Genomic DNA, 17,259 nt, shown 5'->3' on the forward strand with positions numbered 1-17,259 from the left:
TCAAGATATGAGGCAGACTTAACTGTATCTGTAGTATCCTTTATTTCCAGTTCGATGGGATAGATTCGTTGAACATAGTCACCAAATTGTGTATTATTTAGTGAGAGAACACCATCTATATAGCGGAACGTAGAGTTAAAGGATATTGCTAACTTCTTATCTTTCTTCCTAAGAAGTTCCTGTATGAAGTCAGCCTCAAAATAATAAAGAAACAAGTCGGCAAGAAGAGAGCACAATTGGTTCCCATTGGAATTTCGACAGTTTGTTGAAAAACACGTCCTCCAAACGTAACAAATATGTTGTCAATCAAGAAATCAAGCATCTTGATAATGTCAGTTTCAGAGAATTTTTTGTTTGAATCAGAGTGATTCTTTACAAAGTAGGATTTATCCCTCCCCAAGACAAGATACTTGTATCTACGTTCGCCATTCTTTTTAATGAAACAAAGTAATACCAACCCTTTCAATTTGTCTTTTAGTTTGGAATGGGGAATACTTGTGTAAAGTGTAGAAAAGTCAAATGTTTTAATACTATTGCAAGATGAGAGAGTCTTAGATTGTATGTACTCTAAAAGATCTTTGGAATTTTTTAGTATCCACATCTGATTCACGCAACCTCTAGAATATGCAGTTTCACAATAACTTTGGAGCCCGGCTTTGATTGCTGATAAAATAGATGTTAATAATTTAGAAAGAAGTTTCGTGGAGCACTTGGAAGACCCAGCAATATACCGTTGTTTGTAAGGACACTTATGTAGTTTAGGTATCCAGTACAGTGATGGAAGATCCAGTTCTTCATCTTTGGTTGAAATTCATAAGGAACACAGAACAGACCTATGATTATCATGGATTTCCTCTTTGGTAAGTGTCGTGAGGGTATATGTTGAGTTTCCAAGTGAATTGTCAATACCTAATTCATTTATCAAGCAGTCTATGTAATGATATTTACACACACAAACGATGTTGTTTGGGGCTTTATCTGCGGGGACAACACCATATTTGTCATGGAGGTAGGACAAGTGTTTTGCAACATTTGGGTCTTTAAAAATTGACGTAGCGTGGGTATTGATATGCCCATTAAGTTTCTTAATTCGGATTTGTATCAACGACCTCACAGCCTTAATCCATTCGGAAAGAGTATCTACGTCTTCTTTCTCGCGTTTAGCCCATTGCCTGGCATAATCCTCGACTGAATCCATCAGTATTTTGAAGTTGTATTTCCAATTGATGGATTTAGGCTCACGATATTTCGGACCTTTGGATAACAAATTTCGCAGGGAAGTGTTATTGACAATGTTGAGGTCTCCGGTAATGACGTGGTCAGCCGGATTATATGTGAATTGGGAACTAGCACAGGTACAATCAGGAGGTTTAGACTTGAAGTCGTCAATGTTGAGATCCTGCAAAACGTGTTTGTAATTGAAAATTTTAGTTGCAATTGGTTTGGTATAGGTATTAGAAATTATTGGTACAGACTGATCTTTAAAATAAGGTGGTATTTTCGACTGAACTAATTTATGATGAAGAATATAGCCTAAGTTGACGCCATCGAGACCTTTGTTGGCAAAGGAAAGTTTAAGAAAAGACCTTTTCTCTTTTTCATCTTTTCCAATGCGAACTGGTTTAAAAAGTCTGTGACTTGCAATATCCGAAATGATAGCTGTGAGTTTGTATTGGTTTGAATGAGGGTTTGTAACAGTGGTATCCAAACATAAATTAAACAGAAAATGAAGTTTTGAAAGGGGTAATGAATACAGTTTCGTGCGAATGTAGTGAATGCCTAACGGCTTTTGTATAAATGGCAGCAAGTCATTAATAGAGATATCATGCAAAGTAGGTGATGTATATTGACGATGACCATGACTGCGTCTACGTCGAGGAGTAGAGTTGAAAATATTCATTACATTCACCGAGCTACAGGAAGGACTAGATAGAATACCTATACCATCAATTTTGTCATTGCAACCATATGGTGTCGCAGTTCCCAATTGTCGAATCCAGTAGTTCTCTTTTTGTCCACGGAGAGGCGTTGCAAGTTGAGGATTGTTAGTCTTGTGGTATATTTTTTCGATTAAACGAACTGTCATAGAAATGATGGAATGATCAGGCTGATTAAAATGCTGGTACAGAATGTCTATATTCATTCACATACTAAGTACCAAAGTTTCCGGTGGAAAATATACTCTCAAGCTCACATACGGTTGAAACAGTTATTGTGATCTTTATGAATCAACTAATTCCGTATGATTCAAATTGAACTCCTTTCCCACATATGTCACATTTTTGTTCTGTTTAGAATATTGAATTTAGTTATAAGTATTAAAACTTGTTATATAATCGATTTCGAATAAAATCTGTTAAACTTAAGTAACACTTCTAACAAGAACTCGGATTTTATTTTGAAGATTAAGTATAGCTAATATTTACCCAAACAGATCTGTATTATACTGTATTAATATTTATACATTTGCATCACAAACATGCAGAACCAACATGTGCTTGAACTTATTCTGAGAATGGTATCATTTGCAATTATGTTTTAATGTTTTATGTAGGGGGGAGGCTTTTCCTGAAATTGACTTGATTGCCTTTTTGGCTATTTTGATTTGGGCATAAACTTGTTCAATCTGTCTTAATGCATAATTTGTAAAGCTCTAATGACAAGTTATTTTTTACCCTTTTCACCTTTTTTTATTGGTTATGATTACTACATTTTAACGACATGTCTATTCAAAATTGTCTACTGATAATCTGTGATCTCGAATTGATAATCCGTCATCTCGGATTGATACCGGAAATCAACAGTTATATTCTGAAATGATTTTGAAACCGAGATAACGGATTAGTAATTTGAGATAACGTATTATCAATCCGAGATAACGGATTATCAATCCGAGATAACGGTTTATCAATCCGAGATAACGGATTATCAATCCGAGATAACGGATTATTAATCCGAGATAACTGATTATTTATCCGATATCATGGATTGGATATCCGAGAAAACTGATTATAAATCCGATATCACGGATTGGCAATCCTTGATTACGGATTATTAATCCGAGATCACGAATCACAGATTGGGATAGCGAAGTAACGGATTATCAATCTGAGATAACTGATTATTTATCCGAGATAACGGATTATTAATCTGAGATAACGGATTCGGAATCCGAGATCACGAATCGGGAAACCCAGATAACGGATTAATTTTCTTCTTTATGTGTTCCTTTATGGATTCCGTAAATATCTGACTTCTTTGGAAAGAAACACATAATTCATGTATGTGATAAAATAAATATCGTTATAATAATTATCATCAAGATCATAGATTAAGTTGTTGTCTAATACCATGTCTTTAATCATCAAAAGTATTTATGAATGTTATTCTATGTAAACCTGAAGTTTTCTTGCATTGTACCACAAAACAGGGAAAAATAGATTGTGATAATCATTTAAGCTAGGAATGATTTTTAGATCGACACAGCCTCAAATATCTGATCTGATTTTGAAATAGCTTCAGATTGACTTGACTGAACTAATCTTGCCGCTTAGACTCTTGGATTAGAACTTATGGATCGGAGAGTTATGACTTATCCTGCAATCAGCCAACTATTGTGCAAATAACAGGTGCACAAATAATTTCTTACTTTTGTTGTATTTCTATGTTGAGCAAGTGACAGTGTGAATATTTCTTTTTGCGTGACACTTCATTTTGGGGTTCACTTTGCTGTCCGCGTTTAAAATATGTAGAATTTTAAAAAAAATCAGAGACAAATATTTGGATTTAAACAACTTAAGCTTCAAATGCTTGGTGTAAATTGCAGGATATAAACAATATAGGTACATTGTCGGAAATATAAAATGTCGTTGTACTCGCTACGAAACAGGAAAAAGACGAGTTAGAAAATCAGTGCCCTTTGGTTGCTTGATGATACGTTTCCGCAACAGCTGAAAAAAAAAAAATCGTTTCCAAAGAAAACTTCAACGATACATTTATAAGAAAACTCTAATCTTATGTGAGAATGAAGAACTGTGTCCTCAGTAGTTTATGTGTACCAAATGCATTGTTTAAATTTTGTTCTCGTCTTATTTGCATTTATTTATTTTAACTTAAGAATAACGAATATACAGAAATCAATAATAATAAGAAAGAACGCTAACGTTGTCAGTATGTCGTCGACTTATGAGTTTGCATTAACCCTTGGTATCTTCCGCCTTTCTGTTACTTGATTATGTAATGACAGTTGTTTTCCTATTGTTAAATATTGACAAAATTATCAGCTTTGTATATAATTCCTCCCGAATGTAAATACTTATACCTGAACATAGTAAACTTATTGAAATATATTCATTTACTAGAAAACTTTTATGGGAATTGGTTATATAGAATTGCAATGTCATATGGTTTGTAATTATATTCAGGAAGGATATCACGTTTACACCATATCATTGATATCAAATAGTCAGCTTTAATAAATTATGAATGGCAATTAGATTTTCGTATTATTTTTCATTTAAACAAGATATACTAAACATACGGAGCACCAGAGTACATTGATAAACGATTGCACCGTATTAAGCGTTAAAGGAAAATAAGTTAGTCTGATTTAGTATAATAAAAAGGGTTTAGCAATTCTTAGTTGAATTGGCGTTTAAGTATGCCACTCCCTCAACTACAAGTCCTTACAAACATTTTTAAATGTAAACTATTATATTGGTTGATTTTTTTTTCTTTACTTTCAGCATTAACATTTTACGAATAAACAGATAAAGGTATATATTGTACAATATGGACAGTAAATTAAACGCAGCAAACACTCATTTGGAATCTGAAAATGTGATGGACAACTTCATTCGTCACCGGCACGAAAAGTTCATCTCTGCCGAACAAAGTATAATTAATTTAAAAAATCTGATTGCAAATGTTTTTGCTGCAACTCATATGAAGCATTTTCCTCTAATGAGAAAGGTAAATATGCTAGATATACTTACTGGATTTGCGATGAGATGATTAAAGCCGTTAATTTTATCCTTGACAGCATTTATGTGCGTTTCGGAAATAGAAAAGTGTATAAACAGGTTGAAGGTATTCCTATGGGTATCAATTGTGGCTCTTTGAAAGCAGACTTGTTCATGTACGGTTATGAATCACAGTTTATGGTCAAACTTAGTGAAGACCCGTCTAAATTCCATTTAACTGATAAAGTCAATAACAGTTACCTTTATCTTGATGATATTTGTTCGCTTAATAATCAAGAATTCTCTAAATATACTGCCGAAATTTACCCAAAGGAATTTACTTTAAATAAATCAAATATTAACAGCAATAACTGTCCTTTCCTAGATTCATCATCGTCACGAAAAGTTCATATCTGTCTAACAAAGTATACTATGAAGATATATATTTAACCATACATATGGCTAAAAAATCAAGAATTATCTAAATATACTGCCGAAATTAACCAAAAGGAACTTACTTTAGATAACTCCAATATTAAAAGCAATAACTGCCATTTCCTAGATTTGTCATCGTTACGAAAAGCTCATCTCTGTCGAACAAAGTTTATTATGAAGATATATATTTAACCATCCATATATTAACTTAGGTAAAACAACAAATATTTCAATAGATGTTATCAAAATGTACTTACTGAACATCATTATGGCTGTATGTTTTGGCGTGTAGATTTGTGCAAAATAATACGGATAACACACAATTATGAAGCGATTAATACTTATGTTACACAAAGACAGTACACTGAGTACCAAAGTCACCATATTGAAATAGCCAGATAAAATACACGTTCTTGTTGAAAAAATCCATTCTCCAAAAAATATAGTTAATATAGTAATAGGCATATTTAATGTGGTGACTAATAAATCACCCGTTGTAAGTCCAAGTAAAAATACATACGTAATTCTGCGCAATTCAGAAAACTTCAATATAATGATCCAAATACATACATTGCCAGTAAAGGCACAACCACACGTTATTATGAGAAAAGTTTCCTCTAAATACATTAACATTCTAAGTTCCAAAATTTCAAACGAGAAAATTTATACTTGCAAGCTCACATACGGTTGAAACAGTTATTCTGACCTTAATGAATCAAGTGATTCGGTTTTATACAACTTTACATCCTTTTACACATTTTTGTTTTGTTCTAAAATATCGAACTTTGTTAATATTCAAACTTGTTATAATCGATTTTGTATACTATCAGTTAAATTTTTGTAACACTGATAACAAGTACTCGAATCTTCTGTTGACTTCCTGAACTTTAAGTACAGCTAATATTTGCCCAGACAGATGTGTATTAAACCGTTTGAACATTTATACATTTGTATTACAAACATGCATAACAAACACGAGCTTGTACTTATTCTGATGATGGTATCAGTTGCAATCATGTTTTATGTATTCTGTTAGCTTTACTTATATATATATATTATAGGAGAAGATTAGACGGGGGCTTCGGAAAAATTGACTTATTTGCCTATTTATATTTTTTGATTTGGCCACAAAGTTGTTCGATCTGTCTCAATGTATAATTTGTATAGTTCTGTTGACATGATTTTTTGTTACCTTTTTTTTGTTTTATTGGATTTGCTTATTACATTTTAACTACATGGTTGTTCAAAATCATTCATTTAGTATAACTATATGTTTTTAATAAGTATATTATAATCGCGTATGATACTATTTTCTTGGGCAAAATACGCGTTCTTGAATAACATGTACGCACGCACACAAATAGTATCGTTTAATTTTAGCATAATTACACACTTGAATTTTACAGGCAAGTGATTTCATTCAAATACCCTGAACAGATCATAGTTAGCCACAGATGTTACTTATACACAAGTAAGTACATTTTGAAACATATGTATCCTTTCAACAAATATTTATCTAATATGTGACGTCATTTCATGTAATGTTGAACACAATATCTTAAGTTTCAAACGAGAAAATACGACAGCTTCACAACTATGTAGGAAAACAAATAATTTATAGATAAATCCATTAAGAAGATACAAATCAAGGTTAAAAAAACTGAAGACCGGGTGTGTTAACAGGATAAACGTCTCCTGTTGTTTATGAACCATCCGCCATGTGAATCCACACTCAGTTCAAATGACACAAAATACTTATAAAATTTAATTCCCTTTTCTTTCAATTAAGAGAGAAATATAGCAACTTAGGAATGATTAGTAATATGAATTGTTAAGAGGAAAGGGTATGGTATTTGGGTAAGAAGACACCTCTTTGTCTTTATTTTATTTAATAAGTTAGTCAAATTTCAAGCTGACGGCTTGTATTTTTTCAAGGTCAGGAAATGAATTGCTGTTGATATTTAAAGGAAAATGTATTATTCTGTTATTGTGCTGTTCCCTGAGCATTAAGATATATATATGTTGTGTACAAGATGTAAGTTTGTACAAATTATAATTTAGTTATAAGTTTTTTGACACATACCTTTTTTGCACCCGGTGATCAGAGTTTATCTTCTAAAATATATCAGTTTAATGTCTTAAATTCAAATTTATATACTTCAACTTAACATTTAGTGCTATTTTCCTTGTCCTCAAACTGGTTATAAAGACACCTGAATAGTTTAAATTCTATTTTTAGTTTTCTCCTTATACCAAAATCATATCCATAAAAAGTCTTTTTGTGTTCTTATAATGTTTTATGTATCAATGATCAGTATTAAATTGTATAATGTAGTCATGGAAATTTGACATAAATATGCGAAACAAAAGACTGTGTGCTTGCATCATCAATTTGTGTTAAGCGGTTCATAAAACTTCGATAACTTGTACAAAAAATCTGTACAAATTATAATTTGTACAACATGACATTTGTACACAGTATATATATATATATATATAATATTTTTTTAAAGTTTCAATTTTGAAAAAAAACCATCAAAGATACCAACCAATATGCATATTTCACGTCTTATGTAGGAATAAAAAAGATATTATTGATGTGAAAGCATACTTACCACATAGAATGCAATGCATAAGTGAAGTAAACATATATACGGTCTCCAACGCTAATACTAAACAAGTTATTGTATTGTTGATTATTTCCATTAAGTTTGTTCACTGCTAGAACATCGATTACGACCTATTTAGAATTTCTTTTTTATGCTGTTATCTAAATGATTATATCACACAGATGTTTCATTGGGTGCCATCATTTTGACTTGTATGCAGAAATGATGAGGACCTTTAAAGTTCTGTTTTAATCTCAAAATAAATCGCAGCACCTATACCTGCACGGGCTCTCCATGGCAACATTACGTGTAAAGTTTTATATAAAACCTTTGAATCAACTAGTACTTATCATTTACATGTGGTTGTAGTAATTGAATACCTCCGCGCTCCATACAAAACGTGCTACGATCATAATTTAACAACTAAATACAGCTTAAAACAAAATCATTTCTTAAATTAAAACTTCAATTATCTCCATTGGTTTCTCATGTTTGATCACTGTATCTGAATTTGTTACCTATGACGATTTAACTCATGTCTTTCTTCATACATAGCGAAGGAGCCCAAATGTACTGTATAATAAAGATTTGCTCGTTATATTCAGACTTTTTGTCTAACAAATATTACACGTAACTGAATATGTCCTCTGTAACAGCAATTCTTTCAAACTATTTAAACGAATAATTCAAATAGAAATGCAAAAGCACAAGAATGGCTTAAAAATAACTGTAGCTTCGTACGGGCATAAAAGAAATAAAGTCCTTTCGTTCCATGAATAAAACGTTCACGTACTAAAACTATTTTGTACCATGGCCATGCCCTACTATAAAGACGACTTATATGAATGCCATTTTGTACCATATGGGCAAATAATATGAATGCCATTTCGTACAAAAAGGATTCTGCCATGATGCATTTTCTTGCCATATAAACCAACACAAAAGATGATAATCAGACCGTGTATTTGCAATTTTGCACCATATAAAACAGCTATTTGTTAACAATTCCATACCATTTGGACAAACAATATTCATGACATGATTTTTTTCACCAAGGAGGCAAATAATTCAGTTGCATTTGCTAGTTGATTTTGATTTAAGAACAGAAGACACGTGCTATTTGAAAGAGGAACCCATCAGTGGTAATTGCTAACATGATTATTTTTAATTTTCAAAGAAAGATTTATTGAAAGTTGTTAATATTAAAATATGTTTAGTAATATTTGAAGTAATTTTATTTTGTTACTTCTATTCTATGCAAACATATTGTTTCAAAAATAAAATGTTCACGGCAGCAACTATTCTATATTACATCAAATTTGTTAATTTAGTACAAATGCCATTTTGGAATCGCAACGCGTGTCTTTGTGGTTCGCCGGTTAAAATAATCAATGAAAAACACATTAAAAATATGCGAAAGAGAGGCGAAAGATACAAAAGGAACATTCACACTAATAAGTCGAAAACACACTGACAAAGCCTTTGCGAAATAACGAATAACGACTTAAAGACAAACAGCAGTACCAGACTACAACATTGACACCGAAAGACTGAGCAACACAAACCCCACCAAAAGCTGGGGTTGATGTCAAGTGCTCCGGAAGTGTAAGCAGATCCAGCTCTACATGTGGCACCCGCCGTGTTTCTCAGGTACAAACTCGTTGATAACTCTAAATTGGCAAGTCACATTTAAAAAAAGAGGACGGGGTTGTGGTTATGACAATTTAAACATATCCGTCGTCATCAGTGAAGCAGACATTCCATACCTGTCAACCAACTCGTGGTTGTGGCCGTTAAATTAGTTAATTGTCGGATTTCAAAATAATGTAAAATTATTTTATAAATAACAGTCAGAAACTATTTGGTTATATAATTTGGATATATAATTTTTGTTATTACAATTCCTTTATTTCTCACTCTTTGATATATAGCAATTTCTTGGAATAGTCACAAAAGGTTCAAATTGTTACGAAAACATGACATTTCATGACTTCATCCTTGATTGAATATTAACTTGTGTCGTTTTTATACGCCCGTCAAAATTTTGACGGGACGTATTATGGTATACAAATGTCGTCTGTCCGTCTGTCTGTCCGGCGTAAACATGTCGCACCGTAACTTGAGAACAACGTATCCAAATTTCATGAAACTTAACATAGTTGTTTCTTATGATGGTCAAACGATCTGTATACTTTTTGTTTAAAATAAGATTAAAACTTTTTTGAGTTACGGGACTTAGTAACTAAAACAGGTGTGTGTTTTTTTTCACATGTCGCGCCGTATCTCAAAAACAATTTATGATTATTGCCTAAAACCTTACACACTTCTTAGTTATAATAATCTAAAGATCTGTATACTTTTTGGAAATGGTTCAAAATTTTATTTTTGAGTTTTTGAGTATTTTATAAAAAAGGGGGAGAGGTTTTCCACATGTCGCGCCGTATCTCAAAAACAATTTATGATTATTGCTTAAAATTTTACACACTTCTTAGTTATATTGATCTAAAGATCTGTATACTTTTTGGTTTTGATTCAAAATTTTGTTTTAGAGATATTGAGTTTTTTGTTAAAAAAAGGGGGGTTTTCACATGTCGTGCCGTATGTCAGAAACTATTTATGATTATTGCATAAAAATTCACACACAAGACGACGGACGTATCATGCGCTCATGGCGCAGCTGTTTATTTACAGTATTTCATGACTAAATAATTATTTTATCAAATTTTGATATAGTGCAATTTTTTTGAATAATCACAACATTGATATTTCATGACTTCCCTCTTGATTGAATATTAGCTTGAATGTGTCACATTTCACATCATTTCATGACAAAACCAACTATTAATGACTATAAAAGCAGATGATGTTAATAATTTTCAATTTTGTTAGTTAATTACCCTTACACTGAAAAAACACGATAAACTCCGTCCACAGATACAATTAAGTTAAACATTGTACATGTATTTGCTATGCAAGTCGAAATTAAAATGATCCAAGGTCAATAAAACCGGAATTGCCTTTGGTTATCAAATGAAATCTAAAAGTGTAATATCAATGATGAAATATAAAACATTTACAAATATCCATGAACTTGACAATGGGACCAGTAATGTATTAAGTACAAGATATTTAAAATTTCATTCGGACAGTATATATACAATCGAATCTGCATCCAGACAAGTAAACATATAAAAAAGTTCGAAATGCACTAAAAGTCCTTAAATTAACTTAATTTTTCTTTGTCTTTGTCTTTTTAAGCTTGTTGCTGTTTCTAAAATTTTAAAATGTCTTGTATGTGTGTATATACTATATGTGTTGTGTAATGCATATTAATTGGTATAGCCTTAATACAATGTATACTTGTTCGATTTAATTCTTTGAAAGGTTATGTCACAGATGAGTTTGTAAATTTTAATAGATTTAATCTTATATGATATGACATTTCATGATATCTTTCTTGATTGAATATAACTTGTGTCATTTTTCACAGCATTTCATGAAAAAATCATCTATCACTGACTATAAAAGCAGATGCAGGTAATAATATGAATGCTTTGTGCTTGTATAGCCTTAATACACTGTAAACTGTTTTGTTTTAATTCCTTGAAAGGTTATACCACTACTGGTTCAGTTGATTTTAACAGATTTAATTTTATATGGCATGACATTTCAGGACTTCCTCTTGGTTGAATATTTCTAATGTAATAAGTTGGGCAATGTTCATACAATATAATGTACTTTTTCAATTTGTTTTAATTAAATCTGTTAAAAAATAGAGTGAACATGCAAGTATAAAAAAGCAAAGCAATACAATGAGAGATAAGGTCATAAGCAAAGCATTTTAAATTAATGCAGTATTACTGTAGTAAATAAATTCAACGCACTGTTATGCTAAAAATGTTAATACTAGCAAGATGAAAAACAATCTAGATCTATACATTCAAATCTCCACCTGCATTTACTACACTCCTATGTATATGGTTATCAAAACTTTTCAAATGACAGAGTAATATTAATATTAAGTGATTTTTAGTTATTGTTTTTAGTAATGCATACCGCCGTCTTATCTAAAGGAATTTAGTCCTTGAAATGTTTTCCTCTACAGACGTACCTTAACATATGGTACAACATAATTATGCATGCAGTTGCTTATATTGTACCAAATGGCTATTAATAAAACACAAAGGATATGGGGTATCCATCTATGACAAAATCAGTACATGCAGAGCAAAAAAACACAAAATGCGAAGGAACAGCGCTTCTATTACTGTTCTTCATCTCAAAGACTCAGTGAGGCCTTCAACACTGAGATAAAAACTCTCACCTCACTGCAAGTTTAAAACAGCCCCAAGCACCGGCTTAAGAGGAATTCTTTGCAAAAATAATTAGGATAGAATTAGTAAGATGTAACGCCAGTGTATACTACGACATTATCTTTGTTGATTGTACACAATGACTAATTTTTGGTACGATTTGATGATCTTTGGTACGAATCATAATGGTACGAAATGGGTATGATACGAAATGAGTAAATGAAAATAACAATTTACAACTTTTGTGTGTCCAAAGCATTTTACTGGATTTACCTTCACCAAGTACGATCAAACAAAACATTTTGATTGATTAGGGTGTATAACGTCATCAATCCCCGGGTATCATCAGCTTAATAGTCATGCAGTATTTCGGTATATGACAAAACTTTCTAAAATTGTCCTTTAACAAATTATAAATTATAATGAAATTAAGGTTCCAACTCCTTCAGGAAAAGTTGACCATATATGGAATTGGGTATTTATATTTATGTCATTTTAGAAAACTTCGGTATAAAAAAGACAATTTAATTGAAATGGTCACATTTTCTAAATATGGTAACATTAATTTCAATGAAAAATATATTTCATTTAGAGTAACTAAAAAAATGTATAAGAAAAGGCGTTTTTCTAATGGAGACAATTTAATCAAAATGGTCATATTCTCTTGAAGTTGTAACAATATTTGAATGAAAAATATATTATGTTTAGAGAAATTAAACACATATTTTAGAAAAGGTCGAGAGGAATAAAATAAAACACTTAAAATAAACCATACTTACTACATATCATAATAACAGCGTTCCTTTTGGTATATATTGTTTTGAAGTAGAAAGGTTTGCACACCATAATATATCTGTTAATACTTATATTACACAAAGACATGACGCTCAGTACTAATGTTAGCATATTTGAATACCCAAATACAATACAACCGCTGTCCGAGAGTGACCATTCGCCAAAAAAAAATGTGAGTATTGTAATTGGCATGTTTCCCGCAGCAACTAAAAGGTCAGCGGTAGTTAGTCCCAGTATGAAGGCATTTGTTACTGTCCGTAAATCATTTGCTTTGCAAATTATTATCCACATACATATGTTACCTATTAATGCACAAACACATACTATAGTCAAAAAGATTCCCTCGAAATACATTTGTATTTATACAAATATTTAGAACTTTATTCCCTGATTTAATAACTATTTATTTCCCACATTTCTCTTACATATTACGGTGAAGTGGAATGATTTGTTAAAAATTCTTTAAAATACATGAGCAACCAGCTAACGGTAATATTAATTATTGACTGATAGGGGAATGTCCTTGCAGAAACAGTTAATTCAGTGAAAGGAAGGTCTAAATGACGTTGCATTAGTAATTGGTCGATATTCGCTCGTCTACTTTCTGTGTCATAACATTAAGTGAAAGCATCTTAAACGTGATTATAAGTAATTAATTTGCCATTTTACATTCAATCGGAGAATTTTATAAATTTAAGGGGCTTGAAATTATGCACAGGTTTATTGTCGTATGATCTAAATTCAGAACATTTTCGGTCCGGCATTGAAAAAGACCGCTTTCATTTACAGTGCATATATACTAGAATATACATGCCACATTCATTGTCATTTAGAAGCTTGCTTAAGTTTCCGTAGTAAATTTCAATGTAAATAAATTCAACATAGATACCAGAATTAAAATTGGGTAAGTCAGACGCAAATGTCGTTTACAAAAGACTCAGCACTAACGCCCGAATCATAAAAGTTAAAAAGTCCAAATAACGTACGAAGTTGAAGAGCATTTGAGAACCCCAAATTCCGAAAGGTTTAGCAAATTCAGCTATGTTAATCTTTTTCTGGGGTAGAAAATCCTAAGTATTTGGAAAAATTCAAAGTTTTGTAAACAGTAAAACAGTAAATGTATACTTGTGACCATATCAAAGATATTTCAAGTCAACACAGAAGTGCTAACGACGATAATGCGTTTAATTTACTTTATACGTGTGTTGAATACATTACGGTTTTATAATCATTTTAATGCACATAATACCGGTAGAAAATAAAAAGTTTAATTTACTTATATCCTAATCCGTGGTAGAAAAAGAGATGCAAAAGATACCAAAGATATATTCAAACTCATAAGTCGAAAATAAACTGACAACGCCATGGAAAAAAAGACTTAAAGACAAACACCATACACAAAACACAACATAAAAAAATAAAGACTGAGCAACAAGAGCCTCACAAAAAACCGGGGTGATCTCAGGTGCTCCGGCAGGGTAGGCAGATCCTGCTTCACATGTATATGTCTATATTTTAACGTTCGCAAACATGCTGAATATAAGTGATATTGTAAGGTGCATACAACTTAAATAAACAACTTACGATTATATGATTAATAAATGAAAGAAAATTTAGAGAGCGAGCTAGTCCCATATCATCATCAATATTTGATATTTTCAACTACAGTTTCCGGTGAACTTTATTCTAGACTCAATGTTTTCTGTTTGATTAAAAGTATATACTGAATTGAAACATCAACGTTGCATCTTTTTGCATCATAAAACGAGGACAGTCGGAGTAAATCACGTTTACTAGAAGTTGGGAGGACTAATAAACACAGCAAAAAGAAAGTAGTAAACAGTAGTTTTGACTCTACGATAAACTTTATGTTCTTCGTAGCATGAGATACTTTTTTCAATTAAATCTTAATTTCCAGTACTATATACATGATATGTTCATGAACAAAAATTTCTATGAAGCATTTTATTACGAAAAAAATGTAAAGATCAGCTATTTTGCATGTATACCATTTGGAGCTGTCTATTATAAGACTGCAACAAGAAGCTCCCTTTTGTTTTAGATGCTTCTGTTATGAGATTGTAATTATAATTATTATTTATCTAAGCTTCATTTGTTTTGTGTGGCCTTACACGTTGTTTACATAATTGGGTTATGACCTATATATAGTTTTTATTTTACAACAAAATGTTATTTTGCAGTTTAGAATTCACTGGAACAATAGTAGTTACTGATGGAATAATTAGGCTTGTATTTCCTATCATGATTTCCTTGATAGAGGGTTGCTGCTCACAAGGAAGTTATTAAACAAAGAGCTCCAAGTGGTGAAGTTGAAACTATTCCTTCGTAATTTTAATGGACGCCATCACAAGTTGGTTGACCATTATATAATATCCGTTTCATAGATGATAGCGGATATGTTCCTAATGTCGAAAATACAATCCCGTAATTTTTTCCCGAATGTGTCCTGCCAAATTAGACTTATTACCCGGTTTGTACCAACATGAGCAACACGACGGGTGCCACATGTGGAGCAGGATCTGCTTACCCTTGTTGAGCACCTGGCATCACCCCAAGTTTTTGAAATGGTTCGTGTTGCTCGGTCTTTAGTTTTCTATGGTGTGTTTTGTGTACTATTGTTTGTCTGTTGGTACTTTTCTTTTTTTGCCACGGCGTTGTCAGTTTATTTTCGACTTATGAGTTTGAACTTTCTATTTGACTTGCATAATAATTCCAGAATGATCGTAATCTATGATGCGTAATTTAAACTTCTAAAATGTTCTAGAAGTTTCCCTTCTACAGATTCTAGAAGTTCCCCTTCTACAGTGTTCTAGATATTTCCGTGGTAACTATAAATACAGTCACTAATTAGACAAACAAGAAATATATTCTCAAAAGATCTCTGGAGTTGTTTATTGGTAAGTTCTATAACATCAGACTAGTTTATGAACTTATTGGAAATAATATTCCATTTGGATTCCACAATAGTTAAGAGATGAATTGCGGATAAAGAAAAGACTAGGATCGAACATTCAGATATTGTTCAAGTTAAGTTGACATTTTTATTTGTATAATATTTCTTGTAAAATTGTATTACAAAACTTTTTGAATTAATTATTGATTTTTGTCTTTTGTTGGCTACAATTTAAAGGTGATTTCTGGCCGTAACAGAAATTAGGGGCCTGTCCAGAAGAACGTAAATATAATATTAAAATTTTTCAGAATATATAGATTTTCAGTATTTGTTTAGTTATAATTAGCCAGCAATATTCAACAGAATGGCATTTGACGGCAGTAAATTTTTAGAAACCCCATACCTGGAGGGGGTCGGATAAATTAAATAGAGAGGAATAAGTGATGCATGCTAAATATCTAAAACTGGATTTTAGAGGATCTATGAGAAAACAAATTATAAAAAAATTGGTAATAGACAAATTGTTTGACGCAGACATTTTTGGTGAAGAAGCTATTGTACTTTAGGTAAAAAATGTTGATGCTCTCAAATTAAAACAGTCATTTATATATTTACTTTAATCTTTTTGTTCCCATACCAATACCTTGTTTTATAACTATTTACTTCTAATCACTTAGTCTAGTTTAAATCTCATTGATGAGACATTGAAGCTATTGATGAATGAATTTATCATATTTTTTTTAATTCAACATGTATTATGTATCATATTTCTTAATTCAACATGTTGTATGGGTCATACTTATTAATTCATCATGTTTTATGTGTCATATTTCTTAAATCATGTATATGTGTCATATTTCTTAAATCATGTTTTATGTGTCATATTTCTTAAATCATGTTTTATGTATCATATTTCTTAAATCGTGATACACACTGAATAGGAAATCATACTGTGACCTACATGTATTGATATTCGTTTTCGTGTAACATGTACATGTATCACGATTTCGTGCCCCCTTCGTGTCTTTTTTAAATTTATGTATACCTTTTACTCTATCAAATGATTAAGTAATAAAATATTCTTATATTCTATTGAATAACATTCACGTACCTCACAATGAGGTCGGGTGGGGGGAGGGTATATAATTATATCCTGATTATCTGTTAAAAAATGTATTGCTATTCAAAAGAAAATCATTCTGAATATTTCATTCGATTCAATTAAAATTGTT

At 31.5% G+C, this 17,259-nt stretch overlaps 1 protein-coding gene across 1 annotated transcript in view; it reads right to left on the bottom strand.

Moving 5' to 3' along the window:
- LOC127720852 (tyramine receptor Ser-2-like) overlaps positions 1–12,283 on the bottom strand; it is a 38,904-nt gene extending 26,621 nt beyond the window's left edge. Inside the window, exons 1-2 of the mRNA XM_052227600.1 lie at positions 12,274–12,283; positions 9,571–9,600 (exon numbers count right to left, since the gene is read on the bottom strand). Of these exons, the coding sequence (XP_052083560.1) occupies positions 9,571–9,600; positions 12,274–12,283 (40 nt within the window). The remainder of the gene's footprint in view (positions 1–9,570; positions 9,601–12,273) is intronic.
- Positions 12,284–17,259: the final 4,976 nt, after the last annotated feature.

Source organism: Mytilus californianus, unplaced genomic scaffold (genome assembly GCF_021869535.1).
Source record: "Mytilus californianus isolate M0D057914Y unplaced genomic scaffold, xbMytCali1.0.p SCAF_11, whole genome shotgun sequence".
Taxonomy (NCBI): Eukaryota; Metazoa; Mollusca; class Bivalvia; order Mytilida; family Mytilidae; genus Mytilus; species Mytilus californianus.